General features: G+C 42.1%; 1 protein-coding gene and 3 non-coding genes across 5 annotated transcripts in view; all 4 read right to left on the bottom strand.

Annotated features, from left to right (window-relative positions):
* CWC25 (CWC25 spliceosome associated protein homolog) overlaps positions 1-18,127 on the bottom strand; it is a 36,546-nt gene extending 18,419 nt beyond the window's left edge. For both annotated transcript variants that reach the window (XM_073683436.1, XM_073683437.1), the window contains exons 1-4: positions 17,974-18,127; positions 15,925-16,097; positions 13,522-13,758; positions 11,660-11,729 (exon numbers count right to left, since the gene is read on the bottom strand). In XM_073683436.1, coding sequence (XP_073539537.1) covers positions 11,660-11,729; positions 13,522-13,758; positions 15,925-16,097; positions 17,974-17,991 — 498 coding nt within the window. In that variant the 5' untranslated portion in view covers positions 17,992-18,127. The remainder of the gene's footprint in view (positions 1-11,659; positions 11,730-13,521; positions 13,759-15,924; positions 16,098-17,973) is intronic.
* Positions 18,128-18,545: 418 nt separating this feature from the next.
* On the bottom strand, positions 18,546-18,617 carry TRNAC-GCA (transfer RNA cysteine (anticodon GCA)). Its single transcript has one exon. It is a non-coding gene; the product is annotated as a tRNA-Cys (tRNA).
* Positions 18,618-19,342: 725 nt separating this feature from the next.
* On the bottom strand, positions 19,343-19,414 carry TRNAC-GCA (transfer RNA cysteine (anticodon GCA)). The gene has a single exon. It is a non-coding gene; the product is annotated as a tRNA-Cys (tRNA).
* A 1,934-nt stretch (positions 19,415-21,348) lies between these two features.
* Positions 21,349-21,420, bottom strand: TRNAC-GCA (transfer RNA cysteine (anticodon GCA)). Its single transcript has one exon. It is a non-coding gene; the product is annotated as a tRNA-Cys (tRNA).
* Between the last annotated feature and the right edge of the window lie 555 nt (positions 21,421-21,975).

The raw sequence follows: 21,975 nt of genomic DNA, 5'->3' as shown, positions 1-21,975 counted from the left end.
AAATTCAATCAGTGCTGTAATCAAGCGAGAAGCTGTAGTCTCCAGGGCAGTATGATGAACCAGGGCGCGGGCAGATGCGGAAGGAGTGTGTGACGTCATAACTGCTGGCTTTGGTGTCCAGTGGAAGCCAGAAACCTAAGCGTTTCTGCATGGTTACCAGAACGCTACTGGCCGTACGCACTTCTTCTGATGAAGGACTAATGAAACGCGCATCAAGGGGTCTTCTGATGCCACCTGGATTCCTGGTAATACTCTCATTTTGTTTACACAACTTATTTATATATTGCATTTTTTTATTTGCCCATAAGTGGTGAGGTGAATCTCCTTGGCATGATTGTCATTAGCACTACACATTCTATATTTTTCAGCCATTGTTATTCACCTCTGCCATTATGAGCCATTATTTATGCACTCTCTAGGTGAGGCTCTCTATATACTTACCATCATATGAAGACATAACTGAGGTTGTCGGCCTATATGAGCGAACTCTCACCCCTGCACTATGTGCTTATATGGAACGGATATCCTTATTGCTATGTTGCATTTTCTGTTATTTGCACATCTATCATGATTTGTTTTGTGATGGTTTATCTATAGGCATATAATGTCTTTTGTACCATAAATTACTGTATTGACCCAATACCATCCTATGCAACTTGATTTAACCTGATGATATTGCAACATTGTGGAAGCACCACACTTACCTTATGGGCTACTTTTACTATTTTTATATATTATGTATACGCTATAACTGGTTCCTGGACCATTTGGTAACAGATTGTCTTTTTATTCTTCTCAAGACTTCATTTTCCTGTATTAATTTTATGTACTGTATTTATAAAGTTTTTCCATTAATACTGCACTATTTTGTAAAGGGTTCCATTTCTTTGTATCAGATTTTTCATGTTATTGTGAACCCTATTTACCATAGGGCATACTTTGATTTATCTGGCAGTATAGCAAATACAATTTTACAGCTCCAGTGTATTTTACGGTTTAAGCATATTTCCAACTATATAGAGAAGCACTACATCTACTAATTCCTTTTGTGTATATACAGGTGCATCTCACTTAATTAGAATATCATCAAAAAGTTAATTTATTTCAGTTCTTCAATACAAAAAGTGAAACTCATATTATATAGAGTCATTACAAACAGAGTGATCTATTTCAAGTGTTTATCTCTGTTAATGTTAATGATTATGGCTTACAGCCAATGAAAACACAAGTCATTAACTCAGCAAATTAGAATAATTAACAAAAAACACCTGCAAAGGCTTCCTACGCGTTTAAAAAGGGCCCTTAGTCTGTTTCAGTAGGCTCCACAATCATGGGGAAGACTGATGACTTGACAGATGTCCAGAAGGCAGTCATTGATACTAAGTAAATGAAAAGTAAATTTTGCATTACATTTGGAAATCAAGGTCCCAGAGTCTGGAGGAAGAGTGGAGAGGCACACAATCCAAGCTGCTTGAGGTCTAGTGTGAAGTTTCCACAATCAGTGATGGTTTGGGGAGCCATGTCATCTGCTGCTGTAGGTCCACTGTGTGTTATCAAGACCAAAGTCAGGGCAGCAGTCTACCAGAAAATTTTAGAGCACTTCATGCTTCCCTCTGCTGACAAGCTTTTTGGAGATGTAAATTTCATTCTCCAGCAGGACTTGGCACCTGTTCACACTGCCAAAAGTACCAATACCTGGTTTAAAAACAACAGTATCACTGTGCTTGATTGGCCAGCAAACTCGCCTAACCTTAACCCCATAGAGAATCTATGGGGTATTGTCAAGAGGAAGATGAGAGACACCAGACCCAACAATACAAACGAGCTGAAGGCTGCTATCAAAGCAACCTGGGCTTCCATAACACCTCAGCAGTGCCACAGGCTGATCGCCTCCATGCCACGCCGCATTGATGCAGTAATTGATGAAAAAGGAGCCCCGACCAAGTATTGAGTGCATTTACTGAACATACATTTCAGTAGGCCAACATTTCGGATTTTAAAAACATTTTTCAAGCTGTTATAAAGTATTCTAATTTACTGAGATAATGACTTTTGTGTTTTCATTGGCTGTAAGCCAGAATCATCAACGTTAAAAGAAATAAACACTTGAAATAGATCACTCTGTTTGTAATGACTCTATATAATATATGAGTTTCACTTTTTGTATTTAAGAACTGAAATAAATTAACTTTTTGATGATATTCTAATTTAGTGAGATGCACCTGTATCATTAACAATTAGTCTCTATAGTAAGTACCATTGTAGTGTTTAAAGCGAACCTGTCATCAGGATTGTGCTACATGCAGTGTCAGGTTGGTACCATTATACTGATAAAAATGATACTGGGTTGATTAAATCCATCTTGTGGTTATTTAATCTTTATTTGCAGTTTGGAGCTGATGATATTCTCGTTCTCCGGGGCGGCCTGTGGCCGGGGCTTTCTTTGGTGCTCTGTTGTCATATTCATCATTGTGGCTTAAATGACAGGTCACTGATCCTTCAGTACCTGCCTCCTATTTTAAATACTGCACTTGCGCAGTTCACATTGTTGTTTTCTTTTATTATTATTTTTTTTAACTCTAGCAAAATGGCGCATGCGCAGTAGCAGCTATCGCATGCTGATAGATGCTACTGCGCATGCGCCGCGGCCATTTTGTTGGAGCAAAAGTAATTTTAGCTACAACGAAGTGGCAGCGGCGTGTGCGCAGAACAATCTATCGGCACGCGATAGCTGCTACTGCGCATGCGCCATTTTGCTAGAGTTAAAAAAAATTTAAAAGACAACAATGTGAACTGCGCAGGCGCAGTATTTAAAATAGGAGGCAGGTACTGAAGGATCAGGTCATTTAAGCCACAATGATAAATATGACAACAGAGCACCAAAGAAAGCCCTGGCCACAGGCTGCCCCGGAGAAAGAGAATATCATTATCTCCAAACTACAAATAAAGAATAAACAAGAACCACAGGACGGATTTCATCAACCCAGGTATCATTTTAATCAGAACCTGCTGATAGGTTCCCTTTAAGTGCATTCTTACTGTGCATTTCCAACCATACAGAGAAGTACTACATATACTAACTTCTTTGGTGTGTGCTCCCCTTTGCTTTCCACTCTTTTCCAATCTATTAGAGCGGCAATATCATTTATTCATTTATCTTAGTTCTCTAAGATGTTTGATACATGCTCCCTGCCGAGAACCTTCAAAAACGGTGTGCAAGTATATCTACAGGAATTGATTCTGTTCTAAAAGGCAAAAGGCGATCAACACCAAATATTGATTTGGTTTAAAATTCTGTTTTTCATTCAATTTGCATTTAGTTAATTGATAAACATACACTACTATCACTTCTATTTTTCAAAGTATTCTTACTTTTCCACACCTGCCTAAAAGTTTTGCACAGTACACTATATAATTAGGAAAATTAAAAAGTCCTGTGTAATTTAGTGATGAAAACCATCACCCTTTAAATGAGGAATGGTGATGTCGGGACTCGCCGCTGTCTCGCTATTGGACAGCTTTGCGAGACTTCCTGGTTCTGAACTGGGAGATACCACTGTGTGGGGGGAGACTGGGAGTGTGCAGTATGGAAATACAGGAAGAAATGTGCTGTTAATTATTTCATTTAAGACATAGCTATAGTACAAGATAGGCAAAATGGATTACTCTGTAATATGGAGCATCAGGGGGAGAAGGAGGAAGCTAGAAGCTTAACAACAAAGAGTGTGTGTCAAGTCTAAACAATGCCCACCCAAATCTATTCAATTTGAAATAGTGATGAAAGTATGTTTTTCTTATAAAAAAAAACATGAAAGGGTCCCCTTTAAGTATATATATATATTTGTACTAAATATTTCACTACTAAAGCCGTAAAAAGAAAACATTTAGTACAGTGCATTTAAAGTGAGGAATAAGCTACTGTTGAAATTAGTCCTGATTAAAAATACGTTCACGGTTTGTTTATGACTGTTACTATTGTCTACTGTGGTTTAATAAAAATGTTAATGTGTTATTGAATATTCAAAAATAAAGAATATACAAAATATATATATATATCCCACCATTTTCGGTATACAGATCCTGTATAGAACTGGGAGTTCCTATGGATACAGATCACAAAAGTAGGCATTAGACCTACCGGTAATAGGGTTTCCAGGAGTCCCTCATGACAGCACCATCAGGAGGTCGTCCTTCATATCCTTGATAGGGACAGGAAGCACACAGAGTACCACACCAGGATGGATGCAACTCTATTTTATTTGCCTTTCAACAATCTATGTTAATTTCACATAGCCGTTTAGGAATATTTAGGGAGGGAATATAATGGGTGCTGTCATGAGGGACTTCTGGAAACCCTATTACCGGTAGGTCTAATGCCTACTTTCCAGGACGTCCCTCCTGACAGCACCATCAGGAGAATACCAGAGTATACATTTATGGGAGGGACCACTGCCTGGAGGGCCTTCCTTCCGAAGGCCATCTTTTGGCCTGATAGAATGTCCAATTTATAATGTTTACAGAAGGTGTTCAGATTTTTTCCAAGTTGCCGCTCTGCAGATATGGTCCACAGATGCCCCTGCTCTTTCTGCCCATGATGCGGACATAGCTCTGGTAGAATGGGCTCTAATATTTTCTGGAGGGGACTTCCCCTTGGCTAAATAGGCTAGACTAATTACTGATCTGACCCATCTTGCTAATGTAGATTTTGTTGCTTTTTTTCCCCTATTTTTTCCCCAAAACTGTATAAATAGGTTGGAATCTATACGCCAGTCCTTCGTGACCTCTAGGTATTGTAGAACTACTCACCTGACATCAAATGAGTGGAAAGTTGGTTCCTGATCATTCTTATAGTCCTGACAAAAAGAGGGTAGAACTACCTCCTGATTCATATGGAAAGGGGTAACTACTTTTGGCAAAAAAGCTGGGTCTAACCTGAGGATAATACAATCGTCTAGGCATTTCAAGTATGGGTCTCTAATTGAGAATGCTTGAATTTCCCCTATCCTCCTCGCTGTGGTTATTGTGACTAGGAACACTGTCTTAAGTGAGAGGAATTTTATGTTTGATTCTATGAGAGGCTCGAAGGGTTTGTTGCATAAGCTCTTTAGGACCATATTCAAGTCCCATGGTGGGATGAGTTTTAATTGTTGGTCTTAACCTTGTTGTAGCCTTAACAAATCTTTCTACCCATGGATGGTGAGCTAGTGGGTAATCCATGAAAGCACTCAATGCAGCGATTTGCACTTTTAATGTGCGGGGCTCCTTTTTCAAACTCTGTCTGCAAGAATTCTAATATTTTGGGGAAGTCTGGAACGGAACTCTTAGATGCTGTTTGGTACTGTAAACAGAATCTCTTCCAGATTTTTGTATAGATGGCCGATGTTACCGGTTTCCTACTATTTTGCAAGGTTGAGATTATTGCGTCTGATAGGCCTCTAGATCTCAGGATCTGCCTTTCAGGGTCCATGCCAAAAGCTGGAGAAATTTCATATCGGGATGGAATATCGGGCCCTGAAACAGCAAGTCCTGCCTCTCCGGAAGGATTATTGGATCCTCCAGGGACATTTTCTTCAGTAAGGGGAACCAACTTCTCTTGGGCCAGAAAGGTAGGATTATTATCACCCTGGCTCAGTCTTCCTGAATCTTCTTTAGCACCCACGGTATCAAGGGTATAGGAGGGAATGTATATGCTAGATTCATGTTACATTTCTGAGATAAAGCATCTATCCCTTCTGGTCTGTCTTCTGGATTGAGGGAGAAGAATTTTCCTGAGTAGCGAAAAGATCCCATTGGGGAATGCCCCATCGATGTGTTACCTGACGAAACACCTCCCAGTTAAATTCCCATTCTGGCTGTAGAACAGTTTCTCGACTGAGGAAATCTGCTACTGTATTTTGAGAGCCTTTTAGATGTACTGAACTTTCTGCCCACTGGAAGATTTTGCCCGCCAAAGATTGTAGAAGGTGGTAAAGAGGACCTCCCTGATGTTTGAGGAAGGCTACTGATGTCATGTTGTCTGTTAATACTCCGACATGTTGACCTTTTAGATGTTTTTGACCCCTTTTCAAAGCCTCCCAGACGGCCTGAAGCTCGCTTAGATTTGATGATCTGGGATGATCCTGCATTCGCCAGGTACCTTGTAGATATTGACCGTTTAAGTAAGACCCCCAGCCTCCGCTGCTCGCATCGGTAGTGAGAGTCACGAATGGGGTCAACCTCCACATGACTCCTTCCTGTAGGTTGGCTTTGGAGGTCCACCAAGTCAATGATCTTTTGGTTACCTTTGATAAGGAAACCTTTTTGTCCAGACCGACCATTTTCCGACTCCAGGTTGATAGAATTTGTTGCTGCAACTGTCTTGAATGGAATTGGCTCCACCTGACTCCCGGTATGGAAGCTGTCATGAGACCCAGGACTTTCATACATTCCCGAATGGTAACTTTCATGTTCCTCATGAATTTCTTGATCCTGACTCTGAGCTCTGTCTGTTTCTTTTCCGGCAGAAAAGACATTTGCTGTTCTGAGTCTAGAAGGATTCCCAAAAAAAATCTTTCTTCTTTCTGGTACAAGATGTGATTTTTCCCAGTTTATAATCCATCCTAAATTTTTCAGGGTCAGGATGGTTGATGTTAGGTTGGTCTTTAGCTGCTGTGGAGAGTCTGCCAATACCAATAAGTCGTCTAGATACTGAATAATTAATATTCCTTGTTCCCTGAGGAACGCCATAACTTCGGCCATCAGTTTGGTAAAGATGCGTGGAGCTGAATAAAGGCCAAACGGAAAACAAGTAAACTGGTAATGTAGAATGGGGTCTCCTTCTTTTAGAGCAAACGGTAGAAATTTTTGACTGACGGTGAATTGGGACATGATAATAGGCCTCTTTGAGATCTATTGTACACATCACCATGTTGTGTCCAATTAAGGGAATTGTCGACCTGATTGATTCCATTTTGAATTTTTTGTAAACGACTGATTTGTTTAGAGATTTCAGATTTATTATGGTGCGATAATCGCCCCCGGGTTTCTTTATTGAAAAAAGACCCGAGTAAAAGCCCAGGAACTGTTCTGCTTTTGGTACTGGTATTACTGCTCCCGATTTTATTAGCTTCCTCGCGTCTGTTAGCAGCCTTTTGGAGACCTGGGTGGAACGGGTTGTTGTCAGGTGAAACCTTCCCTGCGGAATCTGTCTGAATTCTATCTTGTAGCCCTCTACGATAGACTGGAGAATCCATGGGCTGTTGGTAATCTTCATCCAAGCTCCGTGGAAAACTTGGAGTCTCCCTCCCACTTTCCTGGCGTCATCTTCTACGTGTGTTAGCACTTGTAGAGGGAAGGGGATTCCTCGAGATACCTCCCTTCTGGTAGCTCCATCTACCTGACTTCCCTTTTCCGGAATATTCTGGCTTTTGCTGGTAACGAGGTTTCCAAAAGGAGGACACCTTCTTAGGTTTCTCCTCCGGAAAACCCTTTTTTTCATCTGAGGCCTTCTCCAGTATTTCATCCAATACTGGACCAAACACCCGGAGGCCTGAAAAGGGAATGGCACATAATTTACTTTTAGAATGACTGTCACCTGACCAGGTTTTTAGCCATATTGCTCTTCTGGATGCATTAGAAAGGGCCCCATTCCGAGCAGCAAATCTTATTGATTCTGCCGAGGCATCGGCGACGAACCCCGTTGCCATCTTAAGTAGTGGAATAGAGTCGAGGATCTCCTCTCTGGATGTTTTCCTCCTCAGGTGGTCTTCCAGTTGTTCCAGCCATATACTCATGGATCTTGCAACTGAAGTGGATACGATATTGGCTTTTATTATTGCTGCAGATGTTTCCCAGGTCTTTTTAAGGAGACTGTCTGCTTTCCTATCCATTGCATCCTATAGAGATGATGAATCCTCAAACGGGATGGATGTTTTTTTCGCTACCCTGGCAATCGGGATATCAATTTTTGGTGTTTCCTCCCATAATTTTATATCTTCTGGTTCTAATGGTAGGCGAGTTCTGAAGCTTCTGGGAATTCTTAGCTTCTTCTCTGTGTCCTCCCACTCTTCCAGGATCATTGTCTTAACCTGATTATTCACGGGAAAAACCTTATTCCTGCGGGTTCTCAACCCCCCAAACATCTCATCCTGTACTGATGATGGTTGGTAAGCATCTGCATAGTTTCTTACTGCAGTTAACAGTGTATCGGTATCTTCCCAGGAGAAGAGATATTTTTTCTTCTCTTCTGGGGGGTTAATGATAGAGTCTTCCCTGTCCCGATCGGGGGCAGAAAAATTTGACAACTCTTCTTCCCCAGAACTAAACTCCGGCTCCTGACGTGGCCTCTTGAGACGGGGCGCACCCTGAGGAGCTTGTGGAACGACTAAGTCTGTGACAGTACTCTGCACTTCCTCTCTTACTATGGCTCTTAAGTCTGACATGAAGGAGGAATGTTCTTCTTTGACAAGTTTTGCAATACAGGTAGAGCATAACTGTTTTCCGTATGTGTCCGGTAGTTTCTTGTTACAGATGGCGCATCTCCTTTTCTTAGGAGTCTTTTTTAGGTGTCTCCTTGACCTAAAAAGACAAGAAGCACAAGCCTTTTACTACTGTATATCAATGGGAATAAGGGGAAGTACCCAGTAGACTTACTTGGGCTGGAGGTTCAGTCAGAGTGTCAGAACAACCAGTGGTTTGATCTGCCATTGCTGGTGTGCTGGTTGACTGATGACCTTAGTCCCATCCCCCCTTAAATAGATCTCACCTGTCTTCCATCTGAATCGTCAGAAAAAAGGGCGTTTCTCCTTTAATTTTTAGTTGGGTGCCATTTTTTTCAAATTTTCCGGAAGTGCGTTCCACCATGGAACACACGCCGGTTACTAGAGGTTCGCGTATCGCTCCTTCTGTAACCGGAAGTGCCGTCTCCGCCATCTTGCGCACGCTGAAGTATGCAGGACTGCAGCAGCCGGAACCAAGAGCCCCCTTTGCGGGGAAGATGGTTCCACTCCCACCAGAAAAAAGGCTGAGGGACCCCTGGATTCAGCAGGGTGTCAGCCTCCGGACCCTGGCAGGAGGGAGGGGAGGAGTGCGAGGACCCCGGCCCGATCCTCCTGTGCCCGGCTTCTGGAACTCCTGCTCCCGGTACGTAACCTCTTCTGTGTCCGTCCCTGATAGGGACAGGAAAAACATTGGAGTGAGGGTGGAGGGAGGGGCCTTTTAATCTCGTGTGTTTCCTGTCCCTATCAAGGATATGAAGGACGACCTCCTTATGGTGCTGTCAGGAGGGACGTCCTGGAAAAACATCTTTAGGCCTGCAGTCATAGACCCTCCATCTGTCTGGGACTTTTAGCAGCCATGTGTTTTTTTTAAACTCGTTTTATTAAAGATTATATATATAACAAGGTTATATCATAGAACAAAAGAACAAACAGTATTTCTCATTGCTCAGTAAGACTGTCTGGCAAAGTTAACCTTGCCCTTAACATACCATATGTCACGGGTGTATCAGGTGTAATAAACAATCGCTCTGAATCTGGCTGTAGAAGGTCACTGCGCTTGGCATTACAGATGCCTTCTTAATCCTTCTGACTTTAGTTAGGACCCAGCGGCGACCTCCCTCCAGCTACTAATTGACACACCCTTGCCTGGGAGTTAAAAACACTTAGTTTGCTGCAGGGAATTGCCGGTGATACTTCTATGTACCTTTGTGCATGCTTGGAGCACTAGCTGTTGGCTGGCTTCTTCTCTGGTGCCCTTGGAGGCCAGTTGGCGTTACTCCTCTGGTGTCTTCTCAAGCTAAGTTTTCCCCCCTTTGTTTGTCTCCCTTGTTGTCTTTAGTTTGTAGTGGGGCCTGACCAGTGCTCACCCCTCCCCATCTAGGGCCAAGCTCTAGGGTCATCCAGGGCTTAGGGTCCTGCTCGGTGATAGATGTGGAACCTATATAGGGACGGTAGGGTAGGCAGGGTGATACTAGATCTGCCTAGGGGTCTCCACTCCTCCTTTCCCTAGTGTTTGGGCTTCCTCCCCTCTTCCCTTAGAGTTGCACTTAGTCTTTCCCACACCTTGCGTGACACCATAGTTCTAATATCTTAACCAAAAGCATAAGACACCCATGTCAGGCACCAAATATTACATACTTTATTATGCAAATTTTGTCTTCAGAGAGGAAGAGAACTAGAACTGTAGTGCCACCTATAGGAAGTAGCAATCCTAAAAGTCAATATCGACTCTCCAACGAGCCTTGTCACATGACTTAGGATATAAAAGCCAAAACATACTTTATCATGAGAGAACTCTTCATCACCTGGGGACTAATGTGAGTCAAGGGGGAATCAAACCAAGGCTTCCATGCCTTATCAAAGTTTTGAAGATAATGTATATTTTATACTTCTCATTGGAAGTGGCAATATTTACCATATTGACCAAGTGTGAAATTAGTGGGGGTCTTCTATCTATCCATCTCCTTGCAGGCCACAAACCATGTTTCCCTAAGAAGAGTGCAAAGGTAGTGAGTCCAGGTCTCTTCATCATGGATTCCTAATAAGCACACCTTAGGGCAGAGTGATACAGGAGATTGTATGGTCTCGATGAGGAATGCTATAACCTCTTTCCAAAAGTCTGCAATAGAAGGGCAATAACCCATCAGGCGTATAAAATCTGCCGCCTCTTCCCCACACTTATGGCAATCTGCAGTGTTAAATCTACCCATTCTATATAACCTGCTAGGTTGTCTGGTAGCATTGATGGACTCTATTTGGATTAGCTTGCTATTAATTACCGGTCAAACCTATTGCTGGGAGGTGAAGGCTTCCAAATCCTCCTCTGATAAGGGAGGGTATTAATGTCTTCCATTTAGCTTCAACCAACAATGGTGATGAGGAGCATCTCCTGCTTAGTAACTTGGTGTATAAAAAAGATCAACCCCTTGGGTCCCTGGCTTCTTAGATTCCCGATTGGGGGTATGAGGATATGAGAGCGTTTCCAATGTTTGGGAACTGGGTATTTAGGGCATGCTTTAGTTGCATAAAGAAAGAGTGTCTGGGGACTTGTTAGAGCTGTTGACATTGATCAAAGGAAACAAGAACACCCTGGATATATACCTGTGCCAGTGTCTTGACCCCTAAGTTCGACTAAAACTGAGCATCTTCAAAATGTAGCAATTCGGGAAAAGCAGTGTTATGCCATAAGGCAACTCCGCTACTGTGTCCTGCAATTGAAAAATCTTTTTGGTGGCTATCCACACTTGAACCGGAAGTCTGTGAATTGGCAAGAAGGAGCGTGAGTATTGCTCTGGTGCCTCCAAGATCCCCATAGACACTGAAGACTCAAACATTGGGCAATGTGGTGTTCAGAATTAGGCAAATAATCACCTGCTATCCGAAGCTAAGTAGTACTGTATAAGAAGCCTGGAAGTGCCGCACCTGCCTCACCCCAGGGTTCCTGAAGAGTGGTCAGTTGCAGTTTGTGTCTGTTTGAGCCTCATATGAAGGATGCTCAATGGGAGTTGATCAAGGCAAAGACCTTTTGTGGGACTATGGAGGATAAATGTTCCAAGCTACCATATGTGTAGTGGGAACAATGCAGACATGATGGACAGATAGCCAGTGTGAATTCAGCACCGAGTTAAATGGCAGCCTGCCGATTATTACATTGATATCCTGGAAAAAAAGGTTACACATACCAGTTCTCTAATCTTCTTCATTTTTACAGGATTCTTTAGAACTTCTCTCCTTTTCTCATCTTCTCGTTTCCTAAAGATTAAAAGAAAAAATAATGGTGAGATTAAAAAGGACGAAAATGCAAGAAGACTTCCAACTTCCAAAAGCATAGTGATCTCCTGACTGTTGATTATCAGGACAGGATCACACAGTGCTGGATCTCTATATAATGTAGAGTGATCTCCTGACTGTGAATTACCATGGCAGGATCACACAGTGCTGGATCTCTATATAATGTAGAATGATCTCCTGACTGTGAATTACCATGACAGAATCACACTGTGCTGGATCTCTACATAATGTAGAATGATCTCCTGACTGTGAATTACCATGACAGGATCACACAGGCTGGATCTCTATATAATGTACAGTGATCTCCTGACTGTGAATTACCATAACAGGATCACACAGTGCTGGATCTCTATATAATGTAGAGTGATCTCCTGACTGTGAATTACCATAACAGGATCACACAGTGCTGGATCTCTATATAATGTAGAGTGATCTCCTGACTGTGAATTACCATGGCAGGATCACACAGTGCTGGATCTCTATATAATGTACAGTGATCTGCTGACTGTGAATTACCATAACAGGATCACACAGTGCTGGATCTCTATATAATGTAGAGTGATCTCCTGACTGTGAATTACCATGGCAGGATCACACAGTGCTGGATCTCTATATAATGTAGAGTGATCTCCTGACTGTGAATTACCATGGCAGGATCACACAGTGCTGGATCTCTATATAATGTAGAGTGATCTCCTGACTGTGAATTACCATAACAGGATCACACAGTGCTGGATCTCTATATAATGTAGAGTGATCTGCTGACTGTGAATTACCATGGCAGGATCACACAGTGCTGGATCTCTATATAATGTACAGTGATCTCCTGACTGTGAATTACCATGACAGAATCACACTGTGCTGGATCTCTATATAATGTAGAATGATCTCCTGACTGTGAATTACCATGACAGAATCACACTGTGTTGGATCTCTATATAATGTAGAGTGATCTCCTGACTGTGAATTACCATGACAGGATCACACAGGCTGGATCTCTATATAATGTAGAGTGATCTCCTGACTGTGAATTACCATGGCAGGATCACACAGTGCTGGATCTCTATATAATGTACAGTGATCTCCTGACTGTGAATTACCATGACAGGATCACACAGGCTGGATCTCTATATAACGTAGAGTGATCTCCTGACTGTGAATTACCATGACAGGATCACACAGGCTGGATCTCTATATAATGTAGAGTGATCTCCTGACTGTGAATTACCATGGCAGGATCACACTGTGCTGGATCTCTATATAATGTAGAATGATCTCCTGACTGTGAATTACCATGACAGGATCACACAGTGCTGGATCTCTATATAATGTAGAGTGATCTCCTGACTGTGAATTACCATGACAGGATCACACAGGCTGGATCTCTATATAATGTAGAGTGATCTCCTGACTGTGAATTACCATGACAGGATCACACAGTGCTGGATCTCTATATAATGTAGAGTGATCTCCTGACTGTGAATTACCATAACAGGATCACACAGGCTGGATCTCTATATAATGTAGAATGATCTGCTGACTCTGAATTACCATGACAGGATCACACTGTGCTGGATCTCTATATAATGTACAGTGATCTCCTGACTGTGAATTACCATGACAGGATCACACTGTGCTGGATCTCTATATAATGTATAGTGATCTGCTGACTGTAGATTATCAGGACAGGATCACACAGAACTGGGTTCTGAGAAATTCTATTGACACAGAATATTCCAAAAGCCAAAGTCACCTAATCATAAAAAGTGGATCCTCACGAATTTTGTTTGCAATATCCAAGGTTGATGCAGCTCCAGGTTTACTGAATATTGACCCTGGGAGAAGTCCAGTCTCAGTAGAAGGACCCGATTCTGGATCTTCCATTTTATCAAGGATGAATTTGTCCACTGGGCGTCCAAGAAGGTATTCATCTCTGTTCAACATCCCACCTGGCCCTTGGTACATCCAATCCAACTTTTCATCTTTTTTTCTGAGAAAGCATTAATACCAGAAATTAACAGCTACTGATAACAGGAAATACAAATGTAAATGTACATATCAAAATGTTGTGCAATGTTTGATACATATTGCACATCTTTAAAGGAGTTGTCCGGCCTTAGGCTACAAGTCTGGAGTCACTATGTCACTGCAGACTTGTGAATTCTCACATTGCAAGCACTGCGCACTGTCAGGATTTCCTGGTGCCGGAGGTCATGTGACCACAAGTATGTGATTTGCATACTTCCAGCCACATTCCGACTAGACTGTATCCGGCCTCACTCAATACACTTGCATTGAGTTAGGTCGCGCCATCTAGTCTTCATGTGACCACATGTATACAAATCACATACTTACAGTCACGCGCCCGCCGCTCGTGACTTGAACTATGATTGTCCAATCGCTTATACTATATACTGCAATTATACAGTATTGCAGCATATAATAAAAAACACGGTGTCCTATGAATGCTAGCCACAGGCCTTCATAGAAGCAGTTACATGGCTGTCAGAGCGACCCATTGGCACCCCGCAATTACGTCTGACGTGTGAATGTGCGTGTGTGGGGGGGGGGTGATAGACACATGGATGCATGCACATTATTTTCTGCGGCCATAGGATCATGCTACATTGACAGCATGTCTTTTTTCCATCTAATCCCCTGATGAACCACAATGTTTTATTGTTGTTTTTTTTTTTTTGTGGGGGGGGGGGTGGAGGGGGGGGTGCGTCGGGACATGGATTCGTTTGCTATAAGGCTTGATATTTCTACAAGATAAGTATGGCTATTTATGCTATACTTTCTCCTGCCTGGTGTTTAAATCCTTGATATTGCCCTGTTCGTATATATTCCCTGATTATCATTGACCATTTGTGCACATAATTCATGGTTTCAGGGATATAGTGATTTCTCTTTTTTGGCAAATATATACATTGGCTTGTAACATCCTTATTATTACAAATATGGGCAATGGTTTGCTATTTGTATAGGTTTAATATTGGCACACATCCAGGATATTGGCCTGTACTGCACTTTTAGATCAGGTGTGTAATAGGGTCTTGAGGGATATTTGACGAGGAGAGGGGGTGCCATATCGTACACACATGTCCTCTGCGGACATGTAGGGACACTTTAGGGAGTACTAGGGTGTTATAGTCCCCTTATTCCATATCCTGTCAATCATTCTATGGACCCATATAGATCATAGATATGAATATAATTGGACACACACCTTCTATGATACTTTATTGTTTCTTGAGTTTTACTGAAATTAAAGGTTATATTTAGTGGTCCATTTCTTGTTGTTCTGTTTTTGTAGATTTCACTTATTTTACGCAAAAATAATTTTTTAAGACATGGAAATGATGGGTCCTTGATGCACCTTTGGCATGGCCAAGGACTCAGCGCACCATTCAGCCCCCTCAAATACAATCCTCTGCACTTGCCCCTATGTTGATTGAAAGCGGTGGCTTAAGAGCACTGCCGGAATTGAATCCTCAGCCCTAAACATAGTGACAAAGCATGAGCCACGAGCACAGAGTGTCAGTCCGAGCAGGTCAACTCTCATCCCCCTCTCCTGTCTACAATGGCCACTCACTGCACACCAGATGACACAGTAGCGGGCGGCCATTGCTGACATGAGATAAAGATGAGCGCACACTCAGTGTGTAACACTGTGTGCGCACATGCACGTGGCCATCCCTCTCTCCTTACTATGTGATCTTATGTGCAGCATGCGACAGCTGCAGACAGGAGAGAGGGATAAGAGTGCACCTGCTCAGACAGACACTGTGTGCTTGTGGCTCATGCTTTATAAGTGTGTGCAGGGCTGAGTCCCGTATACGAATCGATAAATGGTTTAATATGAATTTTGGGGGTGACGGACTCCCTTTAAGTTGTTGCCACAATTGGGCATATTCTTAAAAGCTGGAAATCATTTGTCTGGTAGATGACATCTATGCTTCTTAGCTCTACAGGGGTAAAGATAGACAGTTGTCAGACATATCTGACACTGCTTGTCTCATGGGAAATATCAAAAAAGGAAAGAAGTGCTGAGAATCGCTGTTTGCCATCTTCATTATACAACTTTAACAGTTCAGAAGGGTAAGAATGACTGGTCACAGAGGTGACAGCATTCTCACTCATTGCAGCCTCTCACTTCACAGCTCCCGTATCCTCCGCATATTTTTGCATTTCCTCCCGAGCCCTCTCCTCCCGCAGCTCCTTCTGAAGCTCTTCGATTTTCTTCTGTTCTGCCTCATGTCTTTGCTCGGCTTTCCACACCTTCTCCACATTGCGCAATGTCTGTGGATGCCAGCTCTTCTTCAGATTCTAAGGAAATAAACAGGTTTGACAAGGTTTATTGATAAATACATGTCTGTGATTAGTATCTGAACTGAGACAAATAAATGGTGCAGTATTCATAAACCCTGCGCTCACTGGATAATTCTGCATTCAGCTGCCACATCAATCATTTCTAGCCAACCCAAGACTTTCCTTCACCAGGCAAAAGGTTCAGTCCACTGTCCTGGCCCTGTATCAAATAGCCTGGCTATGTCAAAGAGGATTGCTGGAGCCTTTCTATAGTGGCAACTGCCCACCCCTAGCTGTGACCCTGCTAATTGGCAGTCCTTTTAACAAACCCGACATTGGGGCAGGTCATAAACAAAAACTACAATAATAAATTTTTCCAAAAAATGATATATATCTTGCGTGAAAAGCAGATCAGGTGGATTTACATAGTATTTTACACTATTGGCCTGTTATTACATGCTCTTGAAAAAAGTTAGTGAGAGGAGAAGAGGAAGGCCGTTAAAGGGTTACACCAATGTTTATTAATGGTTATAGTTAGAGAGCGTTTGAGAAAAACCTTTCCAATTTATGGTTTACAAAGACTTCTCCTTCATCCCATGCTGATTAATTTTGCTTTCGATCTTGTTTACTGCTAGTTGCTTAGGTTACCAGCCACCTCTGTAGTCTAACAGTGGTTGCCAAACATACACATTGCTTAACCCCTTTGTGCAAAAGAGGAGAAACTGTATATCCTGCACTAGGGTGACCGGCTAGATTACATATGCAACATCTGATTCTAACAGCAGTGGCCGGAGCATTTAGATGATCTCAATCACTGACAGCAGTATTTAAAGGGGTTATCCACTACTCAGACAAACCCTTCTCATTCCTCAAGTTTGGCCCCATTACAATAAAAACACCTATACTCACCTCTGGTGCCGTTCCAGTGGTGCTGACACTCGCGTTCCCGGGGCTCAGATGGGCTTGTTATGTAACGTGAGACCTGTGCCCAATCAGTGCCAGGCTTCACTGTCCCCTACTTGAGACAAATCTAACATCAAGAGGAAGAGAGCAGTCGCAGCTCTCACTTCCTGTTGATGTACAATATGTCTGAAGGAGGGGACAGTGAAGCCACCACTGCTAGACTACAGAGAGAGAGAGTACACACAGCGTATAGTGAAACTATAACCCCCATCATGTTAGCTGTGTGTGTGTGTACACATACATAGCGTATAGTGAAACTATAACCCCCATCATGTTAGCTGTGTTTATACACATACATAGCGTATAGTGAAACTATAACCCCCATCATGTTAGCTGTGTTTATACACATACATAGCGTATAGTGAAACTATAACCCCCATCATGTTAGCTGTGTGTGTACACATACATAGAGTATAGTGAAACTATAACCCCCATCATGTTAGCTGTGTGTGTACACATACATAGCGTATAGTGAAACTATAACCCCCATCATGTTAGCTGTGTGTGTGTACACATACATAGAGTATAGTGAAACTATAACCCCCATCATGTTAGCTGTGTGTGTACACATACATAGCGTATAGTGAAACTATAACCCCCATCATGTTAGCTGTGTGTGTGTACACATACATAGAGTATAGTGAAACTATAACCCCCATCATGTTAGCTGTGTTTGTACACATACATAGCGTATAGTGAAACTATAACCCCCATCATGTTAGCTGTGTGTGTACACATACATAGAGTATAGTGAAACTATAACCCCCATCATGTTAGCTGTGTGTGCGTATACACATACATAGAGTAAAGTGAAACTATAAGCCCCATCATTTTAGCTGGAGTAGTTTCCCCATAGCTGGTGCTCCAGGAGTCAGCTGTATGCGGTCAGGACATCATTAATATAGGTTTAGTGATATATAAAGTACTGTACCAGGTCGCCTCCTCCCATGATTAACCCCCGGCAACCCTCGTTTTACTCCAGGAAGGCAGTTTTCATGTATGTAAGCATACACCTGACGTCATAAACCGGAGCCGGAAACGGAAATAACGAAGCAGCTTGCAACGCAAAGCGAAGGTCATGTGACTAGTTAAAGGGCCGTGTCAGGTGGGCAGTGTCAGTTTACGTTCACTATGTGGAATTAGCATGTTTCCAACCCCTTGGTGGCCGTGGAAACGGCAAGTATAGGCATTCCCTGGGGGCGGGGCGGTCAGATGCGGGATACTAGTTTGCAGGTGTATACGTCGTCATTCTATGCAGCTGATCCGCTGAGGTGACAGTCGGTAGAAGGTGGACACGCACACTGCCTGCCCTTGTGTGAGGCTAGCCCTGCCTCCTGTATAAAGCAGCTTCCCCTGGCTCCTCCTACACTGATGGACATATAAATCCTGGAATAATAGGGGTTAGTTTATTGATACATCACCAGCGCCATAAATCTGACCCCCACATAACTTGATTTCTGTTTGGTTAGTTTTAGTGAGTAAAATGGCATCAAAACATGATGAAGGGGGCACCCGGATTTGAACCAGGGACCTCTCGATCTGCAGTCGAATGCTCTACCACTGAGCTATACCCCCTTATCTGTGACTTGTATGGCCTGTGACTGTACAGAAGTTTAGGAAGTGCAACAATTGGAAAATGTTTTCTTGCATCATGTATGTGATTTATTTAAGAGAGTTACTAATCTCCGATCTGGCAGCTACTAAACGATAGCTTATTACACAGAACCTGTACGTTTAATAGTATTCTTCATAAAAAGACTGTTCTCGTGCTGCACTATTTCTCTGGAATTTGATACCCTGGATAATAAGATTAATTCCCAGCTGGAGTTTATTAAAAGTAAAACAAACTGTGCTTTTCTTACCCCGTGTTTTTAAAACAGACTGTAGCTGCAGGACCCATGAGCTATGTGCTGTAAAACGGTCCTTTATCAGCCGTGTTGGATTTTTTTCAGCAGATGACAGAGCCAGTGGCCAATAAAAAATCCTATATGTCCAATCAGTCTTGTCTTTTAAAAGAGAATGAAGGTTTTTCAGTCAACCACTGGCCAAAACAAACAATTGTTTGATCCACTCGGCCGACCATAGGCCATGCGCTTACCAGAAACTGTACCGCACCTATTAGAGCAGATACCCCCTTCTCCACCCCCACATACGCAAAAAAAAAAACACTACGGTGTGAGGAAGCAGGTGCTGTGGACTGAGCATTGCTATTTATGACTACTTTGGCAACATATCTCCTACTGAATAACAAATTCTCTTTTCTTTTATGAATGTATTACTGAGGAAAAACAGATACATCAAGGGGGCACCCGGATTTGAACCAGGGACCTCTCAATCTGCAGTCGAATGCTCTACCACTGAGCTATACCCCCTCTCAGTTTCACAATCATGTGAGCATGTGATCAACAGATGAGCATACTAGGTTTCATTTATTGGAAAATGTTTTCTTGTACAAATGTGATTTATTCAAGAACAGGAATAATCTCTGGCCTGACAGCTACTAACCAGTAGACCAATAAATATATTCGGTATCTTTAATAATAATATTTAAAACTTTTCTTGTGTTGCACATGTTCTCTGGAATTTCATACCTTGGATAATCAGATTAATTCCCAACAGCTGCACTTTAATTTCTCTTGCGGGTACGCTGAGTTTTATGTGCGAATTTTTCCCATAGACTTGCATTAGATGCGGAAAATCCACAGATAAAAAACACATGTAATCCACACATGGCTGTATCAATAAAGTTTTCTCAAAACCAAATACCGGAAAGTATAAAAAACAAAGCAGCTTTATTTAAAGCATGACATAACAAAAAGAGACAAAAGTAGCAGCATCAGTGGTGTACCACCAATGGCAGCAGGCCTCACGGCTGTTGTGGGGTCCATGAGCCAGGGGTCCCCCCGCCTGTGATTGCATGTTCAACTGTATCTGCACCCTGGATGCCGATACAGTTGAAAGCAAAGATTAAATAGGGAGCCGTCAGCTAATGCTCCCTCCTCTATCATTCTTCCTTGGCATTTGATGCCTCAGCTCAGTAGGTGCGATGACGTCACTACATGATGTTCGCTGCGCTGAGATGAGTGGCACTTCAGAACACTCGCAGCAGAGAACAAAGCAGTGGGGGAACGAGGATGAGACATCCCTGATGAAGGCTTACGCCGAAACGCATGTCGGGGTGGGCGCCACACATGTCTCCTGGATCTTACAGATAGTAAGTGAGATCTTTACCGCTGCTAATTCCTAGTATAGATCCTGACTTTGCACAAGCACTTTTTACTCTCCCTATTAGTGATCCATTTGGATTATACATAAGTATTTATATATCAGATCTATGTAACAATCCTTTAAAGGTACCATTGCTGTGCATCATTGTATCTTTCTTATATAAAAGAAATTGCTTAAAAAAATTATGGTATATATATGCTTTTTGCCTTGATGCATTATATGTTTTGATCCCCAACTACCATGCACTTTACTTTGTATCCGCAAAATTTTTATTGAGTTGATACTTTTTATATTTTATATCCTTGTATGTATGTAGGTGTGAGCTCCTATCTCTGCAGTGCCACCCTCCTATCTAACCATGTATTCATTAAATGTCTTTTAAATTTGTATTAAACGTATATCCTTGACTTTTTTGTTTGGTTTTCCTCTTTTGTTTTTTTGCTCTATAAAAAGAGGGGACAACCCCAAGAGACAAGGCATAAATGCCATGGGATGCAGGTGCCATAGACTGAGTATTTAGGCTCCAAAGCATATGGATAAACTTCTAGTAACTGGTGGTAAGACTAGTATAGTAATATTATTGTCATTTATGACAACTTTGGTAACATATCTCCTAGTGAACACAACAAATAACCCAGACTCATTGTGCCAAGGACTGAGTAATGAAGCGATCCATAATATTAAAATAATTATCTTTATTGAAGCATAATATTAAAAACAGAATAAAAAAAGCAGAATACCATACAGGGGACACCAAAATGACCAGAGAAGGTTTATATGCAATGTCCTCAGTGAAGGAAATACATTACAAGATAGGGTATCAGAATTTTAAGGTACAATGACCCCCCTATCATTAGAATAATATGGTGAACCCTATGACCAACTGCAGCAAGATAAAATATCAGAGAAAATACCCATAAGAGAAAAGACCCATAAGAGACAAGGTGTAAAGTCCCTGGGATGTATGTGCTGTGGCTTGACAATTTAGGCAACATATTTACTACTGAATGACAAATTCTCTTTTATTTTTTTACTCAATGATTTCTAAAGGTATTATTAAAGAAAAATAAGTGCTTCAAGGGGGCACCCGGATTTGAACCAGGGACCTCTCGATCTGCAGTCGAATGCTCTACCACTGAGCTATACCCCCTCTCATAACCTTAGTGATCACGTGCTCACACATGTAGAAAAATGTATACAGCACATGGGCTGAAGAGAACAATTTAGAATAATCTTTGAAAGTTTGTTTCGATTTATTCAAGTTTTTATGGACTTTAATCCTAAATGCTGGCTTTTTATTTTGCTGGGAAATTAAAAAAAAAATACCCCCTCCCAACCCAACGTGCGAGGATACAGCGGGTTTCAGCAGGATAACACAGGTACTAACCATCTGCAATGGCCACAGGCATATAATTTAACCTCCGAGATACCACTGTCATTAGAGATTGTGGCATCTAGATGGCTAAAAGAGAAAGGGGGCTCCTTATTTCACCCCATTGGCACCCCTGCGACTTAATCAAGGAGTGCCAACGATTGCTATGTGCCTACTAGCCACAATGCTACAAGTCATGTGTTGGTGTAAGACTGGGGCTACATGGTGACTTTGGTCATGACATATGTCGAATCACTGGTGTTGCTGCTACTTTGCAGCAAACTACAAGTGAATGGGGTCACATTGCAATCCCAAGGCTACTGGGACTACCAA

This window comes from Phyllobates terribilis, unplaced genomic scaffold (genome assembly GCF_046119375.1).
Source record: "Phyllobates terribilis strain yellow unplaced genomic scaffold, ASM4611937v1 Scaffold_5__5_contigs__length_657084704, whole genome shotgun sequence".
NCBI lineage: Eukaryota > Metazoa > Chordata > Amphibia > Anura > Dendrobatidae > Phyllobates > Phyllobates terribilis.
Note: the sequence above shows the minus strand (reverse complement) of the source record. Positions and strands in the feature narration are given on the sequence as shown.